Source organism: Schistocerca americana, chromosome 1 (genome assembly GCF_021461395.2).
Source record: "Schistocerca americana isolate TAMUIC-IGC-003095 chromosome 1, iqSchAmer2.1, whole genome shotgun sequence".
Taxonomy (NCBI): domain Eukaryota; kingdom Metazoa; phylum Arthropoda; class Insecta; order Orthoptera; family Acrididae; genus Schistocerca; species Schistocerca americana.
The window spans coordinates 489082899-489101685 of NC_060119.1; the positions used below are offsets into that span (position 1 = coordinate 489082899).

General features: G+C 43.2%; 1 protein-coding gene across 1 annotated transcript in view; it reads right to left on the minus strand.

Annotated features, from left to right (window-relative positions):
* LOC124566636 (odorant receptor 49b-like) overlaps window positions 1–18385 on the minus strand; it is a 49329-nt gene extending 30944 nt beyond the window's left edge. Inside the window, exon 1 of the mRNA XM_047131029.1 lies at window positions 18110–18385. Coding sequence (XP_046986985.1) covers window positions 18110–18385 — 276 coding nt within the window. The remainder of the gene's footprint in view (window positions 1–18109) is intronic.
* Window positions 18386–18787: the final 402 nt, after the last annotated feature.

Sequence of the window (18787 nt, forward strand, 5' to 3'; positions counted from 1 at the left end):
AAATGGTTTGATAGACCTGACTGCGTCCTGTTTTCGTCACACATTTTTGATACATTTGGGTAAAGAAGTACGAAAAGTATCGTATTTGTGTGCGCTTTAGAGGGACTGGAAATGCATAAATGCGCGGAAGTAAAACGCCCAAATTCTTAATGGTGATTTATGTACAGAACTGGCTTTATATTCAGTAGGATATAAACAGATTTAGTTTTCGACGACGATGAAGGTGTCAGAAGTATATGGAAGAGTTTGAAGATCACAACTTAATTTAATGTAACAGAAAAATTGTTAGTTTTGGTGAGGAAAGCAGGTAAGTTAGGATTAAAGACAATGTTAAAATTAATTAAATAAAACAGTCTTCATCGCATGTATGTTGTATATTTAGTTTGGTGACCCGTTTCGGTCTTTTTAAAGATCATCATCGGATCATTTTTTACTCCATGGTGACAGTAGCAGCCGGTGGCATGGAGCAATCTGCTCTGTAGGCATGTGGACCACCAATCGTTATTTTTCCTAAGAACAATCTACCAAAACTTTCTTAAGAACAATGTAGTACATGTTTTTCTATGTAATAAGAAAAAATAGTCGCTTTGGCCAATTCTGTTAAAAGAAAACCGATTTCTGACGGTAAACTTTGAGTGCCTCAAACATGACAGACATTGTATGCAGGAAAAAATGCTTCTCTACTGTTCTAAAATACTGCTAAGTATCTCATCGTCGTTTTTACGTAAATGACAAAACCACAGTGCTTTGCAAGACACAGTCCTATTGCCTCTTGTACGTCCTTATTTTCTTCCGACCTAGCAATTTACTTACCAAGTTGGAAGGGTATTCCGTACTGCGATGTAGCTCGGCATTTTTCACACTAACAAATCATAGCCGGACACGAAAAATCTGTGTGTCAGAGCATGAACAGCGTTTAGCAGATGCACTACAAACAGTTGTATGTTTCTGTTAGAAGTAGATGCATCTTGTAATTAAACCAAATGTTACCCAAATAGACAAACGTCAACAGAACACCACGTTGGTCAGCGTTTGTTGTTAACGACATGAGGCATGTACCATGACACATGTACGTACTATTGTTCATAGTACACCTGTATGAGACTTTTCATGTGGCATAACGATACTCACAGAGTGCCACTTAAGTTGGGCCCGTGATACGACACCGGTATACTAAAAGTTTAAAAAAGAATACTACGCAACTCATGGTCGACTTTTAATCATTATGAAGTACGTGAGATGCGCGCGGGATACGGAGCAAAATGTGTATGAAATTTTTATACCGCAGAAATCTTACTTGCGCAACTCCTACTATTCTACCATTCTAATGAACTAATTTCTTGGCAATATGTACTTCTCTCTAGAAATGTCCGATGTTTTTATAACTGTCAGCTTTTTGCTCCTCTTTTTTCATTTGGGAGTAATATCAAAATTTTCTTGAGCACTTACCTGGTCAATAATTGTCTGGCCGAATATGCAGTACAGCCCCGTTTCGTACATATATATTGGGAGTGTACACAACATCTTCGACATCGTCGTGCGTTCCACGTCTTTCTGTAACAGCTGTTGGATAACAATTAACGTGTTAGGTTCAAATGGCTCTGAGCACTATGGGACTCAACTGCTGAGGTCATTAGTCCCCTAGAACTTAGAACTAGTTAAACCTAACTAACCTAAGGACATCACAAACATCCATGCCCGAGGCAGAATTAACGTGTTAGATTTACAGTAATAAATCATTATAATATGAAGTACTTCACGCATGAAATTACGAGGCAATAGATACACAGAGGCGACAAAAGTCACGGGATACCGCCTAATTTCGTGTTAGACCCTCTTTTGCCGGGCGTACTGCAGCAACTGGACGTGGCATGGACTCAACAAGTCGTTGGAAGTCCCTGCAGAAATACTGACCCATGCTCCCTCTATGGCCGTCCATAACTGCGAATGTGTTGCTGGTGCAGCATTATGTCCCAAAAATGTTCAATGGGATTGATGTCGGGCGATCTGAGTGACCAAATCATTCACTCAAATTGTCCAAAATGTTCTTCAAACAAATCGCGAACAATTGTAGCCCGATGAATGGCGCATCGCCATCCATAAAAATTCCATCGTGTTTCCGGATCATGAAGTCTACGAATAGCTGAAAATGGTTTCCAAGTAGCTGAACATAACCGTTTCCAGTCAATGACCTGTTCAATTGGACCAGAGGACCCAGTCCGTTCCACGTAAACACTGCCCACATCATTATGGAGCCACCACCACCTTGCACAGTGCCTTGTTGACAAAATGGGTCTATAGCTGCCTGATGTTTGCGGCACACCCGAACTCTCCCATCAGCTCTTGCCAACTGAAATCGGGCCATAGTATTCCTGTCATGTGGGGTGCTACCGACATGCTCACGAGCCCAGGGGAGGCGCTGCAGGCGAATGTCGTCATGTTAGCAAAGGCACTCGTATCGGTTGTCTGCTGCCGTAGCCAATTAACGCTAAATTTCGCCGCACTATCCGAAAAGATACGTTCGTCGTGCGTCCCACATTTCTGCGGTTCTTTCAAGCAGTGTTGCTTGTCTGTTAACATTAACAGCTCCATGCAAATGCCGCTGCTCTCGGTCGTTAAGTGAAGGCCGTCGGCCACTGTGTTGCCCGTGCTGTGAGGTAATACTCGAAATATGGCGTTCTCGTCACACTTTTGACATAGTTGATCTCGGAATATTGTATTTGCTAACGATTTCCGAAATCGAATGTCCCATGCGTCTAGCTCCAACTACCACTCCGCATTCAAAGTCTGTTAATTCCCGTCCTGCTGCCATAATCAAGTTGGACACCATTTCACATGAACCACCTGAGAACAAATGACAGCTCTGCCGATGGACTGCCCTTTCATATCTTGTCTACGCGAAATTACTGCCATCTGTATTTGTGCATACAGCTGTCCCATGAGTTTTGTCATCTCATTGTATGTATAGCTACTGCAGATTGCTTAAAACTGTAATTTCATCATTTCCATAACTTAGGTGCCTGAAAAAAGAGATAGAAAATGATTCGAGGGAACCTCAAAAAGTAAGTTACACATGTCGTCCACACCAAGACCATTGTGGAATAATAGTGATACACTGACAGAGGGGTGTACATGTTCTGGGTTTCCTGCAGGCTCTATTCTTTTGCGTTTCTGATAATATGCGCATCGCAGTGTGGGGGTGTAGTGGTGGTGCAAATCGAAACGTAATTCAAAGTTGAAGTACGCATGATACTACGATTCTTGCAGTGTCGCTTCCACCCGTAATGAAATGGTGCCAACAGTTTGACCAAGGCCGCGCAGACTCAGGTGGGGATGGGTGTGAGAGAAGGCCATCTACATCTGCCACAGACGACGTTACCCAGGCCATCGAGGAACTGATTCACAGCTGTCTCAGATTTTCCGAAGATGAAGACGTTCACACAGCGGTTCTAGAATGGCACCGTAACCAGAGAATCGAATGGCTGGCAGAAGATTCCAGCCGGTGTTTACAGAGGACTGATGAATATGCTGAAAAGTTTAAAGTTTAATGCAACATTCATAAAAGGTACTTGGGCCGCCATGATAACGTGCAACTTAGTTTTGAAGTTACCTCGCGTAACGTAGACAGTTTCACTTTCACAGCAACGTGTATTACGTTAGAAAGTTGTTTGCAAGAGCAGATGAGAAAAACATACGAAAGAATCTCTTTTCCTGTTTTTACCTAACAGATGCATACGTGACTTTCCGTCGCTTCCCATGTCAGAACTTCATATTTAAGCTGCTCACCAATTGTTGTTCGTTTAAAACGTATACAACTATTATAAATATTGAAAATTTATTTTATGCTTACCACTGATGTAACGAAAATGTGTACACAGATGTTCATCATATTCAGAAAAAGGAGGACGAAAACGGACTGTGACATTACTGACTCCAACTCCTCGACACATCTGAAATGGTATATCGGTTAGTGTGCATTAATTAGATAGTGGAATAGGGCAATTAACTGCATTCCCAAAATTTCTGCGAAAGATAAGATGGTTACAGTTCAAGCAAACATTTTCTCGTAAGTGTAACGGTTAAAAATGATGTTTTCCCTAGTGATTTTTGTTGCAGCTTCTATTTGAAAATGTGAATCAAGTTTAACAAACTTACAAAAGCGTAAATGTAAATAATAAAATTCAAATGGAAAAGGAGATTCAATTTTTAATAGTATTGTTTTAGAAACATCTGCTTCTACGTACATACTATTCAAACCACTATGAAGTGCATGGCAAAGTGTACATAGCATTGTACTACGCAAATTCTGCTGTGAGAGATAGCTAAACGGCATCTCAGCATTTAACTCTGCATTTGTAACGAAAGGCGTTATGTAATTTCCGTGATGTAACTTCTGTTTAAATAACGTATGTTCACTGACGTTAAATCACTTTATAATTGATACCATACATTTTCTGGTGCCGAAACCGCGAACGGGACCACGGACAGAAACTTTTGAAGTCTCTGTCTGCTGTAATTCAAGAGGCCTTTTACGTCTATTTCGAGCGCGGTCCCAGTTGTCATTTAAGCATTGTGGCCTTCAGATTACTTGCATTCATTATTAAAATTTATCAGATTATTGTCCGTGTACAAGCTGCTGAAGTAATATTTCAGTAGAGCGTACAGAATAAATTGTCGAATTACATAACAAATGCATATCTGAACTCTGGTGTGTAGATCTAATATTAAAGCTTGTCCAGTGCTGCAACCTTATAGCGACGCCACGCTTGTGACTAAACGTAAGCAAACGTACTGAAACAACGGACAGTCTAAGTTGGAACGTATTCTGGTGCTGTTTTCTAATGGAATCTGAGTCCTCTCTTCAAGCCTGTTACAGCTGGTGGCTTGGGTCTTGGCAAAGTTGTGAGTCTCTCCCCCACCAAAAAGTGTGCTCGGGAAAGCACTTTGTCTTACTTTTAAGCGATTGGCCTCGAGTTGAGGGCGGTTTCAATATTCACGAGCACAATCTGTATGTAGCCTTTTCTCGTTGTGGAGCGTTCGAGTTCTTTTCTGACATCTTCCGACTGAAGCTACCCCCTGACCAACACGTCCTACTAAGCCGCACGCGGAACTTTAAAATTTAGTGTTATGCCTTGTTTTGCGAGGTAGTGATAGGTCATACAAACATGGACGGCCGTCCACAGTTCCATTATCTCTTTGTTCACTTCATGGAATGTCTGGATATTCCCATAGTAGATGGTGTGTCGAACCTCGCGTCTGCCAATAAATCTTTGTAATGCCAGCAAATATCGATCCCTTGTTGCATTATGAACTGGTTGTGTGAGCGGTTCTAATCTCAGCATACGTGAAATCACTTTATAACTGGCCCCACATAGCAGAGCTTGTCTCCACTGCACTAATTGGCTTTAAATACTTTTTATAAACAGAATTTCGAAGTAACTGAGCTACCTCAGTCGAAGCAGGAGGTTGAGGCACCTATCTCCCTACACAATATTTTGATTGAAGTGAATTAATTAAAACATCGATACGAAAATATGAATAATTTTTCGAACGCACAACTACACAAAATTGCTACATCTAATATACAGCACAAAATGTTCCAATAACACCTTGCACTTTAGCAGAAGGCAGCCCTCTGAAGAAAACTCGAAGGTGTCACTAGCGTACGTCAGTTGTCGCCACTGGAAATTCCGACATGTTACGCACTATGAGCTTGATTTTATCCATGGGCTACGCGTTGAGGAAAGTTTACCCCCATGAACAGAATATAATAGTTGTATTTCATCAGGAACAACTAAATTTAGCATTCAAGAGCATCTTAGGATGCCGGATGTGTGGAAATTGAATATGTATTGTAATTTTTAAGAGAACTGCTTTTCGTATTTTCACTGTGGTGCGAACACCGTAGATGTGTGGTTGGAGGGGACTAGGTATATTCACGACTAGCCTTCCGAACCGATTTCTTGGGGGCTATGCGTGAAAAACTCTCACTCGTTCAACACGTTCTTCAGTCACTCTTGGTCGTTCCATACTGTCTGACTAGCTGTCTAGCTGTTTCATTTGATGTATTGTTTGCCGCGCTGGATTAGTCGAGCGGTCTAAGGCGCTGTAGTCATGGACTGTGCGGCTGGTCCTGGCGGAGGTTCGAGTCCTCCTTCGGGCATGGATATGTGTGCTTGTCCTCAGGATAATTTAGGCTAAGTAGTGTGTAAGCTTAGGGACTGATGACCTTAGCAGTTAAGTCCCATAAGATTTCACACACATTTGAACATTTTTGATGTATTGTTTATAATTATATTAGCAGTTACAGTGACGGCTGTGTGGAGATTTTTAAGGAGACGCTTACAACCATGCCTTTATCGTTTGCAGTTGTTCTTTCATTTGAAGTATTATTTGTAATTATACGTTGGGTGTAATAAATGCTGCAAAGCTTTAAAACCCATATACTCATTTTCAGATGCCCTATATTTTCTCGGTTTTTTTACTCTGCAAATGCAGGAACGTATGTTTTCTAAATGGCCTTATCACCATGCAGGCTCAGGTGTTAACGGTACCGCGAACCTTTCTCATAACACTTGTCACTCTTAGCGTTCTACCAGGAAAGCTACTATTATATCTAAATTTATGGAAATGTAGTGTCTGTCTGCAGGCACAAAATAAGAGCTTTCGTCGCAGAGTCTGACGTTGATTCAACCGGATATCGACAAGGCCTAAGTATTTCCTTACGGAAGCACGCCCTTAGCAGTCCCCTGGCAACATCCTTGAGCCGTAAGCACGGCTTTGTACGAGGGTCGAATGAAAAGTAATGCTTCCACCTTCGTTAATTGGGTTTGGATGGGAATACTTTAATAAATCAAACACAGAAATAATCCTTAAAACGTGATCTTTAATTACCAATATTCACATTCCCACAATCATCAGCCAACCGGATACATTTCTGCCGACGATTAACAAGTTTTCTGAAGCCGTCACCGAAGAAGTCGACACTCTATTTCCGCAACCACAGTCTCACAGTTCTCTCAACGTCTTCATCAGAAGCGTAATGATGTCCCCGCAGATCGCCTTTCATTATCGGGAACAGATGGAAGTCAGACGGTGCTAAATCTGGACTGTATGGAGGATGCCGTGTGGTGGTGAGATTTAGTCTTTGAAGTTCTGCTGTTGGGGCACGTGAAGTGTGTGGTTTGGCACTGTCATACTGCAGGAAAACATTTCCATTTTCCTTTAGGACCTTTGTAAGCCGTCGTTTCAGAGTTCGAAGCGTTGTGATGTAACGCTCTGATTTTTTTTTTTTTTTTTTTTTTTGTTCCACGATCAAGGAAATCAGAACACTGAGGCCATGATTTTTCCAGCTGAGGGCTGCGTCTTGAATTTCTTTTTCTGGGGCGAGTCTTTGTGTCGATATTCCATAGACTGAAGTTTCGTCTCCGGTTCGTAATGGTGTACCCACGTTTCTTCTCCTGTCAGAATTGAATGGAGAAAGGCGTCACCTTCATTTTCGTAACGCGAGAGGAGTTCCTGACAAATGCTGTGCGCTTTCATTTGAGGACTCAGCATCCGGGGTACCCATCGTGCACAGATTTTCCGATAGCCAAGAAAGCAATAATGTGACCCACACGTTCTTGTGAAATGTCGGTTGTGCTTGCAGTTTCTCTCTGAGTGATACGACGGTCGTCCTGAATCAATCTGTCAACATTTTGCTTGTGAAACTCGGTGGTTGCTGTCACAGGCCGTCCAACTCTTTGTTTGTCATGCAGGTCAGATGTTCCCGCCTCAACATCTTTAAACTTACTAGCCCAACGACGCACAGTACTCACATCAACACAGGCACCATAAACTGCTTTCATTCTCCGATAACTCTCCTTTGGGATGACACCTTCTGCTGTCAAGAATTCAATGACTGCATGTTGTTTAAATCGCATTGACCGACCGTCTGCGCGGGGTTGCATACTTTACACTGTAACAACACAGCCGTTCAATGCTAAGGCTTACCGCCAACTGGAGCTGTAGAATCGAGGTTACGGAACAAGCCAGAACCTGCTCAATGCTGCCAACTGTTGAAGAGTTACGAAGGTGGAGGCATTACTTTTCAGTCAACTCTCGTACATTCAACTCTTTCGGTGAGAGACTGTGGCAGCGTCCTTGAAGTTGGTGTCAATACCATGGTTGGGAAAACTTACCACACGACAGAACACAGATAAAAGAAATACGCACAGTAGCGGTGACGATGCTGTTACTATGGTGATGATGTCGTTCTACACTGAAGAGCATGCGAAGTACTCACCGAATTATGGCTTGATGGTGTTTTATACTCTTCACCAGCACGCGGTACATCTCTGTACCTATCCTATTCGTATCGCCAGAGATGATGGCAGTACTCTCGCTGCGTTCTTCGGTTGACTGATGACCGTTATAAGCAATCGCACCTCTTGGACTACTGAGTCCAGAGCGCAACCAATTTCCATTCATCACATTGGTCACTCTATACGAGGCACTATAAAGTGCTGATCTCTGAAACGTAGAAGAAATGAATGACAGGAAACTGACAAAATACACTTACATTCGCGAAAAATGCACACCAAGAAAAATGCATTTAAGTGAAATGAATTTCATACTCGGTCCAGACACGTTAATGTGACCACCAGTACAAAGCCTGAACAACCGTCTTTTGCAGCGCATGCGCGGGGGAAGAGAGTCAGTGAAGTTTTGGAAGATACCAAAAGGGGTGTGAAGCCGATCTCCAGTGCCGTAACCAGCTGCGCCAAGTTTCTCGGTCGAGAATCCATGGCCTGAACGGCCCGATCGAGGCTGTACCACAGATTCTCGATTGGGTTTATGGTGACCAGGAAAGTATAGTAAACTCATCCTGAAGTTCTTCGAACCACGCACGTACACTGCGAGCTATGTGGCACATTGCAATGTCCTGCTGGTAGATGCCAGGGCGCAGAGGAAAAACAAACTGCATGTAGGAATGGAAATGGTCACCAAGGATAGATGTGTACTTGTGTTGATTCGTCATGCCTTCCAGATTGACGATGTCGCCCAGGGAATGCCACAAAAAGATTCCCAAACCCAGAATTCTCCCTCCTCCGGCCTGAATCCTCACGGCAATTGTTGCAGGGCCATGCACTCCAACGGCCATCTGTCCAATGGAGCATAAAACGTGTTTCGCCTGAAAAGGCCACCTGTTGTGGCTCAGTGGAAGTCCAGTCGCGAAACTGGCGTGCATATAAACAGCAGTCAGCATGGGTGCCTGAACCAGGTGCCTGCTGAGGAGGCCCATCGACAGCTCCGTTCGCTGAACAGTCGTTGAGAAACTTTCGGTAGCCCCTTGGCTCATCTGGGTGGTCAGTTGCTCAACAGTTGCGCGACTGTCCGCCCCACACATCTTCATAGCGTCCTTCACCATTGTCGTCTATGACCCGTGGTGCGCTTCTTTTGGATAGCGCCATTTTGCCAGGCATGGCATACTTTAGGCTAATTGGCACGTGAACTGTTTAGAAACTTAGCCGTTTCTCAAATGCCTTCATTCTTTGCCCGAAAACGAATGATCACGCTCTTTTGGACGGAAGACAATTGCTTCGTTTCTGGATTACGACAACGACTCGCTTTTCCCTGCGTCCCCCGACATGGCTTATATATCTTCCACTGCTAGTGCCGCCATCTGTCGTCTGTGAGTGGTTATTGCATGTTGACGGCGAATATTGACGGTAGTCACGTTAATGTGACTGGACTGTGTACCGTAAACTAGGCCTGTGACAATACACAAACATTTAGGAGTATCGAACTATTCATGACCTCCTACTTCAAGAGTAAAGTAAGGTGTGAAACTGAAGTGTAGTAACTCGACTCTTTTTATAATTTGAGATAACGTGAAATCTTCGATCCCACGCTGTATTTCGAAGCCCACAGAACACTATAATTTTTAATTTTAATTTATTTTCAAGGGATAAGTTTTTCAGTATGCATAAATGCAAAGCGATATTTTTTGGAGGTAGAAAAATGTAATTACCTTGGTAATAAGCGAAACGAGTAGTCTGTACATTAATTAAAGGAGCACACTGCATAGTTTTCGCTCATAGGCGGGAACAGCTTGTAGCATCGTGTCAGAGGATGTCGTGGGAGGCGTAGTCTTGGAGTTGAAGGGAGAGGCGAAGCCGGAACATGAATGGAAGGTGTCCAAGCGGAAGCGCTCTGCAGTACATAGAGATTTTTCTAGGACATGGCCTTTGGAGGACATCTGGTTTCCAGAATATGTAAGACGCAACAAATGTTCGATGTCCCTCAGCCGAGAGGATGGACTCGTCCATCGGATGGAGGATGGAAGAAAAATAGCGTGGTACAAATTAATACAGCGTTAACGTAATAAAAATGGCCGGAAAGATATTTCGTATACTTTAATATAGGCAGCGTAACTTATGTCACCCTCTCAGGGAGCCTATCGCAAGATGCGTGAAATGTTTTCCAGGCCAGTTTTATTTTGCCTAGCCTATACGATCGATGGTGAGATAAAGTATCCGCCATAACATCGTGATGAAGTTAAGGATCCAACGTAGGTGTTACTTACGCCTAAATTTGCATCAGTGACAGTATGTTTAGCGAAGTCACAAGGGTTGGCCACGATAGCAAGTAGCCGGCCGCTGTGGTCGAGCGGTTCTAGGCGCTTCAGTCCGGAATCACGCGGCTGCTACGGTCGCAGGTTTGAGTCCTGCCTCGGGCATGGATGTGTGTGCTGTCCTTAGGTTAGTTAGGTTTAAGTAGTTCTATGTCTAGGGGACTGGTGACCTCAGATGTTAAGTTCCATAGTGCTTAGAGCCATTTTTGATAACAAGTAGTGATAGTCGCTTACGCGGGGGACTGTGACCAGTTAGAGACTGATTTGCTGACAGAAGAGTTCGCGTCTCCTGAGACCAAATGCCTAGAGTGGTTGCGCAATGATTAGAACATTGGACTCGTATCCGGATGGACGGCGGTTCAAATCCGCCTCCGACCATCCAGATCCAGGTTTTCTTTGATGTCCCTAAATCGCTCCAGGCAAATGCCGGCATGGCTCCTTTGAAAGAGCACGGCCGATTTCCTTCCCCATCCTTAACAAAACAGTCCGAGCTTGAGCTCCGTCTCTAATGACCACGTTGTTGATGGGACGTCAAGCTCTAAGCTTCCTATGTTCCAGATCAAGTAAGTAAGCCTGTATCACGGTAGCTTGCGTTTCTTCCTTTTCTCAGTGTGACTGCTATAGAGCTGTGATCAAAGGGTTGCAGTACAGCGCGGCTTGTGAATGCGTAATATTAGTCTTGTGAAGCGAATTTTCTTCTGATAGGCACCATATCCTGAATCCCGTACACTTTTATTTAAAGGCCTGCTTTGCAGCTCCGTATTTTTGTGAGCGTAAATGGATGCTCGCTTCTGTTTAGATTATACGCCCCATGGTTCCGTAAAAATCGCGGGGAATGCGCGTTCTAACTTTATGGTTCTCCATGACAGCTCTCTGCAATGTGGTGCCTAGCACAGACTACGTATGACCTGTAACCTATGAGAAGCAAGGGTATTAAACATCACACCTCGATAACGTACAGTAGTAGAAGTCAGTATAAAGACAGGATTCCACGACAGTAATAGTACGATGACTGAAGCATACATGTACCGAATTTACTATGAAAGCAGTATATACATGTAAGACGGAATTACATAGTTTCTTTCGTAGAAAAAGTAACAAAATATGGCGTTTGCATTTCCTGGATGGAAATTAGTATAAAGGCACTCACTATCCTGTTGTGTTATAGCACTGTCAGTACTTTTTCCACCCTCCGTTCGCCCCAGTTAGCTCGAAAATTCTCTACAGTGCTGATTTAGTTAGGGTTTGTAGTTCTTGCAGTAAAATTGTCGCCCACTCTTCTCGTATCGCTCTTTTCAGTTCACACACGACCTCAGATTGCGTTCCATTGTTTGCAAGTACTCCCCAAAGGTTTTTCGTGGGTTTCAAATCCACGCTACGTGCAGGCCAGAGCAAGACATCGATATCCTTACCTTCGAGCCACTCTTTGGTTGCAGGAGAACCCTACACAGATGCATTATCTTGGTGAAACATTAGACTTTCGTACCCTTGGTTCTCATACATTCTTATCAATTCTGTCTCTAGAATTTCAGTATGCATTTGAGAATTCATTCGAGTGTTCAATCAAGCAGTGCATGGTTTACCTTTAGTAGTGAAGGCAGCCCAAATCATAACACTTCCACCACCAACATTTCTGCTCGTTCTTACCTACTGCTCCGTTCTCAGATCATGTCAATTATATTGAAATCCATCTGGCTCATCTAAATTACACTTCTTCTCGTCACTGGAGATCGCTTTATCTAATTCTGAAGTCAACAGTCTAGCCTGTTTATGTTTGCGTGTCGGAGCGGCTTTCTGTAGCTGTTTGTTGAATGCAAGATTTTTGTCATGTGATAAAATTTATCGTACACGTATGGCAGTTACTGGCAGCTGTATATCAGCAACAAGTTGGAAAGAATAACTGCCATACGTGTTATCTTCAGGCCCCTATGGACGCTATGTATAAAGCATCAGATACATCGATGCATGCATAACTGGAGCCATCAGTATCTAGATTCCCAGAATTTTTTGTGGAGTGTGTACTTCGAAGATTTGACGACAACGGGTTGCATCTGTGTATCTGATCCCTGTACATAGAGAGCAAAGGGGCCTGAAAATGGCATTAATGACATGCCGAAACCGGCCATATAATAAAGTAACTTGTGAAAACATACGGCTGTTGGCGATTTTTCTTTGATAAATATCTGACCGGTCGCTGTCCTGAATCCACAGTGGAACAACAATGTCCTGAAGATGGGGGACAGTTAGATCCCCGAAATATTGAATCAGATTGATTTTAGGATCCGACAGCAAACACGATTAGACTTTCAAAAAAAAAAAATCACTGCAAAATTATTTGTGAAGAATTGCGAATTTATCACCAATTACAGACTGCGGACTGATACGAGTACATTCGTGTACGCGTTTTAACTATTATAGTACATGACAAATTATTTCTTTTATAAGGGACCATGTTTGCATTCAGTATATAGAAAGAAGTCATGAACTATTCCCTGTGAAGTAACTCAAAAACGTAATTTCAAAACGTGAACTTTTATGTAAGGAACTGATAGAAGTGGCTAAACGGAAAATGTGGTTGTTGAGCAAAGTGCGACTGTTTAGGTCTCAAAACATTGCTCTAACAAGCTGTAATAATTATATATAACTCTTTTCTTTTTTTGTCCAGATGGATCAGAGTACAAAACTGCAGTAATTATTTAGAAAGAAATTACTGCACCAGTTGCAAATCTACCGGGTGATTATAATTAAAGTACAACTACCCACAGATATCCAGTTTGGGATGTAATTACCGTATGACAGCGAAAGTTGGTAGAGATGCATTAATGTGGAGCCTATGTACACTGCAAAAAAATATTAGTTCCAATTGCGGCCGCCAAGCGCAAATCTGGCGCTGTGCGCTGTTTGTACCACGGTATGGCATCCACGCTGTCGTTTGACAAGCCATAATGAGACTAAAGAGAAATTGAAAAGAGAGAGACCGCGTGCTATTAGTGAAACTGTTTTATGTGAACGGCAGCAATTACAGAGCTGCGTGAGAGAGTATGCCGACTGACACATCTGAGGAGAGGCCCGATGTCATTAAATGGTTTAAAGAAGGTGATAATGAAATTCCAAAACGCGAGGTTGCTGAGGCATCTGGAAGAGGAAGGTATCCTGCCCCGACGGAAGTAATGGACGAGGCTGCTGTTACTTTAACTGGCCATGCAGCACGAGCACACGAGCAGTGACAGTACTCGTGCAGTGTCATGAGCGTTGTCCATTCCATGGTCAACAGTACGGAAAGTATTGCAGTCTATTTTACACTGGTACCCGTACACGATCCAGATGGTGCAGCAGCTGTAGCATCTGGATCCATGGCAACGTTCTGAATTTTCTCTTCGGTTTCTGGCACTGATCAAAGTTGATGATATGTGGCCAGGCAATATTCTGTAGAGTGACGAGACACATTTTACATTACAGGGTGTAGTGAATACAAAGAACTGCCAAATTTGGGGTACTGTTAAATCAAGTGTTGTTCACGAAGAGCTATTGCACTTGCCGTATGTGACTGTGTGTTGTGGGTTCTCGAGCACCTTTTTTTCTCCGTCCGTTCTTCTTTGAATATGATACACCCAGAGGGTCTGTCAAGTGTACCGTGACGTATGCACGTTACCGAGACCTCCTTGTACAGCATGTGATTCCTGCATTGGAAGAGCCCAGCTGTGTGGGAACCACTGTTTTCATGCAAGATGGGGCAACGCCTCACGTCACTCGCACAGCGAAAGATCTGCTTAATGCAAACTTCCACGAACGCGTTACCTCCAGAGGTTTTTCAGATGCTTGGCGTGCAAGATCGCCTGATCTAAATCCATGTGATTTTTGGGTCTTGGGATATCTAAAAGAAAATGTTCACCGGGGACATGTTCGGTCTTTACCTGATGTGAAGGCCAGTATTCAGGAAAACGTTGCTCAGATTCCATTGGAACTGCTGCGAGCAACTGTTTGTCACTCCGTTTTACGGGTACAGCATTTCGTTGACGTCTCCGGTGCTGATACTGATCAAATCGTGTAAACGGCGGTTAACAATAAAATGAACGTTATGCCTTTCCCATCTGTCTGAGCTTTTCTACCCACATTCCTTTCTTAACCTATTACATATGGAAATATTTCTATACATCTCCCTTGCACACAGCGCAAAATTTACAACTTTTGGCAAAAACTCGAAGTAATTTTCTTACAATGTCAATTGGTTCCACATTAACGCATTAGAATGTCTACCAAGTTTCGTTGCCATAGGATAATTACAGCCCACACTGTACCTCTGTGAGCAGCTGCAGTTTAGTTATAACCACCCAGTATTTTGTAACACCACGCCGGTTTCACCCATCAAGGACATTTTCAATTCGTCATGAGCCTAGCGTTGTGGTGTTATAAAACAATTTGTTTCCAAGCATATTATTCAATGACTTTGCATGTTGAAGCACTCCGTCATCAGGCCATAAGTGACCCATCGGGACCATCCGACCGCCGTGTCATCCTCAGATGAGGATGTGGATAGGAGGGGCATGTGGTCGGCACACCGCTCTCCCGGTCGTTATGATGGTTTTCTTTGACCGGAGCCGCTACTATTCGGTCGAGTAGCTCCTCAGTTGGTATCACGAGGCTGAGTACACTCCGAAAAATGGCAACAGTGCATGGCGGGCCGGATGGTCACCCATCCAAGTGCCGGCCACGCCCGACAGCGCTTAACTTCGGTGATCAGACGGGAACCGGTGTATCCACAGCGGCAAAGCCGTTGCCCTTACATGTTGAAGAAATACCATTATTTTATTTCCCCCTAATAATAGCAATCAGAACACACGTTGGTAGTTTAGATGATGGCGACCCGTTTTTCTGATGTAACAAACCCCTTTACTCGTCCGATTACCAATAAGTCAAAGTGAACAGGTTAAAAAATAGTTATAATAACTACGCACCCATACTGCAGACGATTCGAAAATAAATTATAACACTGAAGTATCTATGTTACTTCGACTTAGAATTCAAGACATATTATTTAAAGTTTGTCCTGATCGTGAGTGAGATTATGTAGGAATGCTGTAGGCAGTTTCAGTCACCCATATGAGATTTACTTTGCATCAGGACTGAAACATTCAACATTTGATTAGGAAAAAGCGTTCTGAGGATAGCCACTTAGCAGAACTTAACAACTGGCTGGCTAAGTCTTCCCAAAGGGCAGTTCCACAAATCTGCCTACGAGAAAGGTCTTAACTTCATGCTCCTTCTACGCCGTTAAATCGTTAAACTGTGGGTCGGCCGTGCAACACGACTTTAACATTCAGAAACATCATAACTGCCATATCACTATTGCTCCTGCTTATCGCACCATTGACACTCTCGAAATTTCATAACTTCACTCTATAGAAACTACTGCTTGTCAACCGCAATTACTTGCAGTGATACTGACAACTAAAGTAACATCTGCTACATCAGGGTGAACAAAGTGCAAACCGCGTCTACCTAATAAGCTTTATGGGCATCTATGGGATCCAAAACGCTCTGAGTTATCATAGCAATTTATGTAGAAAACAATGAATGGTGATCCAGTGACTTATACAATTTCAGCAACTAAAACGAATCTTTGAGAGATAAATGAAAGTAGGTAATGTAGTCTTAATTATTCAAATTAAAAAAATTACAGGATATAGAATAATTTTCAAAGGAGGGAAATTTGTAGGATATTTTCATATGCATCAAACGAATCTTGGACGCATCAGTCGTGTGAGTGGAGCATTGCAATTGTGAAAAATGCGTTTCCCTGCTTAGAACAGCACCTATCCTGTTAAACGAAAATACTCAACCAAGACTATTTCATGGATCTGACAATTTGGCTTTCCTTTCAGTACGATCAAAGGTATGGTCGCTAAAGCCACCACATAATCTCACTACGCTTTGCAGGTGGAAGAATACAGTAAGGGTTGTGCGCTTCCCTCGATGTTCTCCATTTGTTGGGGTGGGGATTACCTCATATATATCCGATTAAAAGTAATCTGAATGTAATGCAGAATTGGCCACTATATCAACGTTCCGCAACCTTTTATTAATCACGATACACCCAGAGGGACCTGGATTCAACACGTCGCACCAAAATGTCTGTCTCCTCAAAATCGTAATTATGTTTGTTATGTCGGAGATAACTGGCTGTTTCTGTTGACTGACAAGCAAAATACATCCAAGGGCGCTTCTAAAATTTTTCATTTCAATGTCTGCTTTCAATTCTGCCAGTTCCTTTTGTAAGCCTAAACCTAAATTATAATCCACGAATGGGTTGCGAACCCATTCAAAATCTTCAACACTTCCTCCAAAATATTTTTTGAAATTCTGCTGCAAGAGTATCAAATGGTCTTTAGGCAAGTCCATCAAAATCTTATTATAGTCAGTTACGAACAACTCACTCAATTCAGTTTCTATTTTCTGTGTCCACAAATTTATCTTATTAACCGATCCTTGAATATTATCCATACTAGTCAGAATGTTTTTGTTTCTGCCTTTTATTTTTCTGTTTCGTTCATGTAAATGTACGAAAATATCGGAAAGCTATGCCAGCTTAGATATCCATTCATCAACTGCATATAAGTCCGCATAGTCATGCCTCTCAGTAGTTAAAAACGCAAGTACCTCATCTCTTAAGTTCAGACATGCTTGTTAACACTTTATGTCGAGATACCCATCGTATTTTCGCATGTAGCAGAAGTGTAAAGTGCTGAGATCCAATTTATTGACATAAAACGTTAAAAAGTCGCATATTTATGGGCCGCTATTTAATGAAGTTCACGGTTGGACTGCTTCGCCCATCACCGTTTTTGGACAATAAAATTCCTGAAATGGACTGTCCTGCCCAGCGTTCTGACCTGAGCTCCATGGATCAGCTGCGGAATGAGCTAAGAGTGTCGAGTTCACTCCAGAACCCAGCTTCCAACATTAATACTCTTCCCGGCTTTGGCTCTTGAGGAAGAATCGGTTATCATTCCTCCACGGACACCTCGTTGAAAGTGTCCCCAGCGGAATTCAAACCGTTACAAAAGCGAAGGGTGGATCCCTCCCATATTAAAGTCCAGTAATAGATTTCATCAAATAGTGTATGTGTCCGATGGTGGATAGCCAATGTTTCGTGCTGAAGTCAACTCAGTAGTACCTACTTTTCCATTTGAGGAAAGAACGCTCTTTAATCTCCTGTGTCAGTAAGTTGATTCTTTCTCCCACTAGTGTTACCAGCAGACGAAGTTTACCCATGAAGCCTTGATACATGATTCTAGAAATACGGACTGTAGATACACCTAACAGATTTTAAGGTGTCTGTAGTTATTTGAAGTTTGTAGCGTTCGGTATGACAGATGAGTGACATAATAATCTCAGACGCCTTGAGTCATAGAATGGTACTAGAGATGTCAGGCAAGAGTTGTTTAGAAGAGAGAGATGCTGTCAAATTTATGTCCAATTAGAGCAGTTACTGACCAGAACTGCTGGAGCCTTGATGGAGGCAACGGCGTCATTGAGCACGTGCAGCTCTGCGGAGACGCTGAGCATGAGAACGACAAAGCAGACGTCGAGGTAGAGCGACGCTTCGACCACGGTGATCATGGCGAGAGCCTGGAAGGCGTAGAGGATCTGGTGACCCGGTGAGGAGCGCAGGCCCGCCGGTACCCACATGGGCATCGGGAGGCGCCGCGCAGAAGAGCCGGCGCCCACCAGCGGGTCCAGAAGCCACAGCGTCGTCGGTACAATCACCATCACCTGCAAGCCATCCGTGGTTCATCAGTGTACCTTTCCTTTACTTCTGCTCGACCACTTTGCAATTCACACTTACGTGTTAGCCAGAGGACTCACAGAACAGCTTTAAGCCTACTTCTCCACCGTTCCACTCACGAATAGCATGTGGTGAAAAAGAACTTGCAATTTGCGATTTCTGATTTATTTTATTACGATTGTCCCCCCTGGTAGCCGCACGTACTGGCATGTCGCTTCTGGGATGCGGGGAGACGAATCGGTCGCGAATCGAACTGGTGGACTAACGACGAGGACTGGTTAACAGTCCGGCCTATATGTGGCTTTTAGGAGGTTTTCCGCATCCGAATGGGCCTCTGTTAGACTATTTGCGCTTGCTGTCTGTGGAGGGACTGAAGTTAAATCACG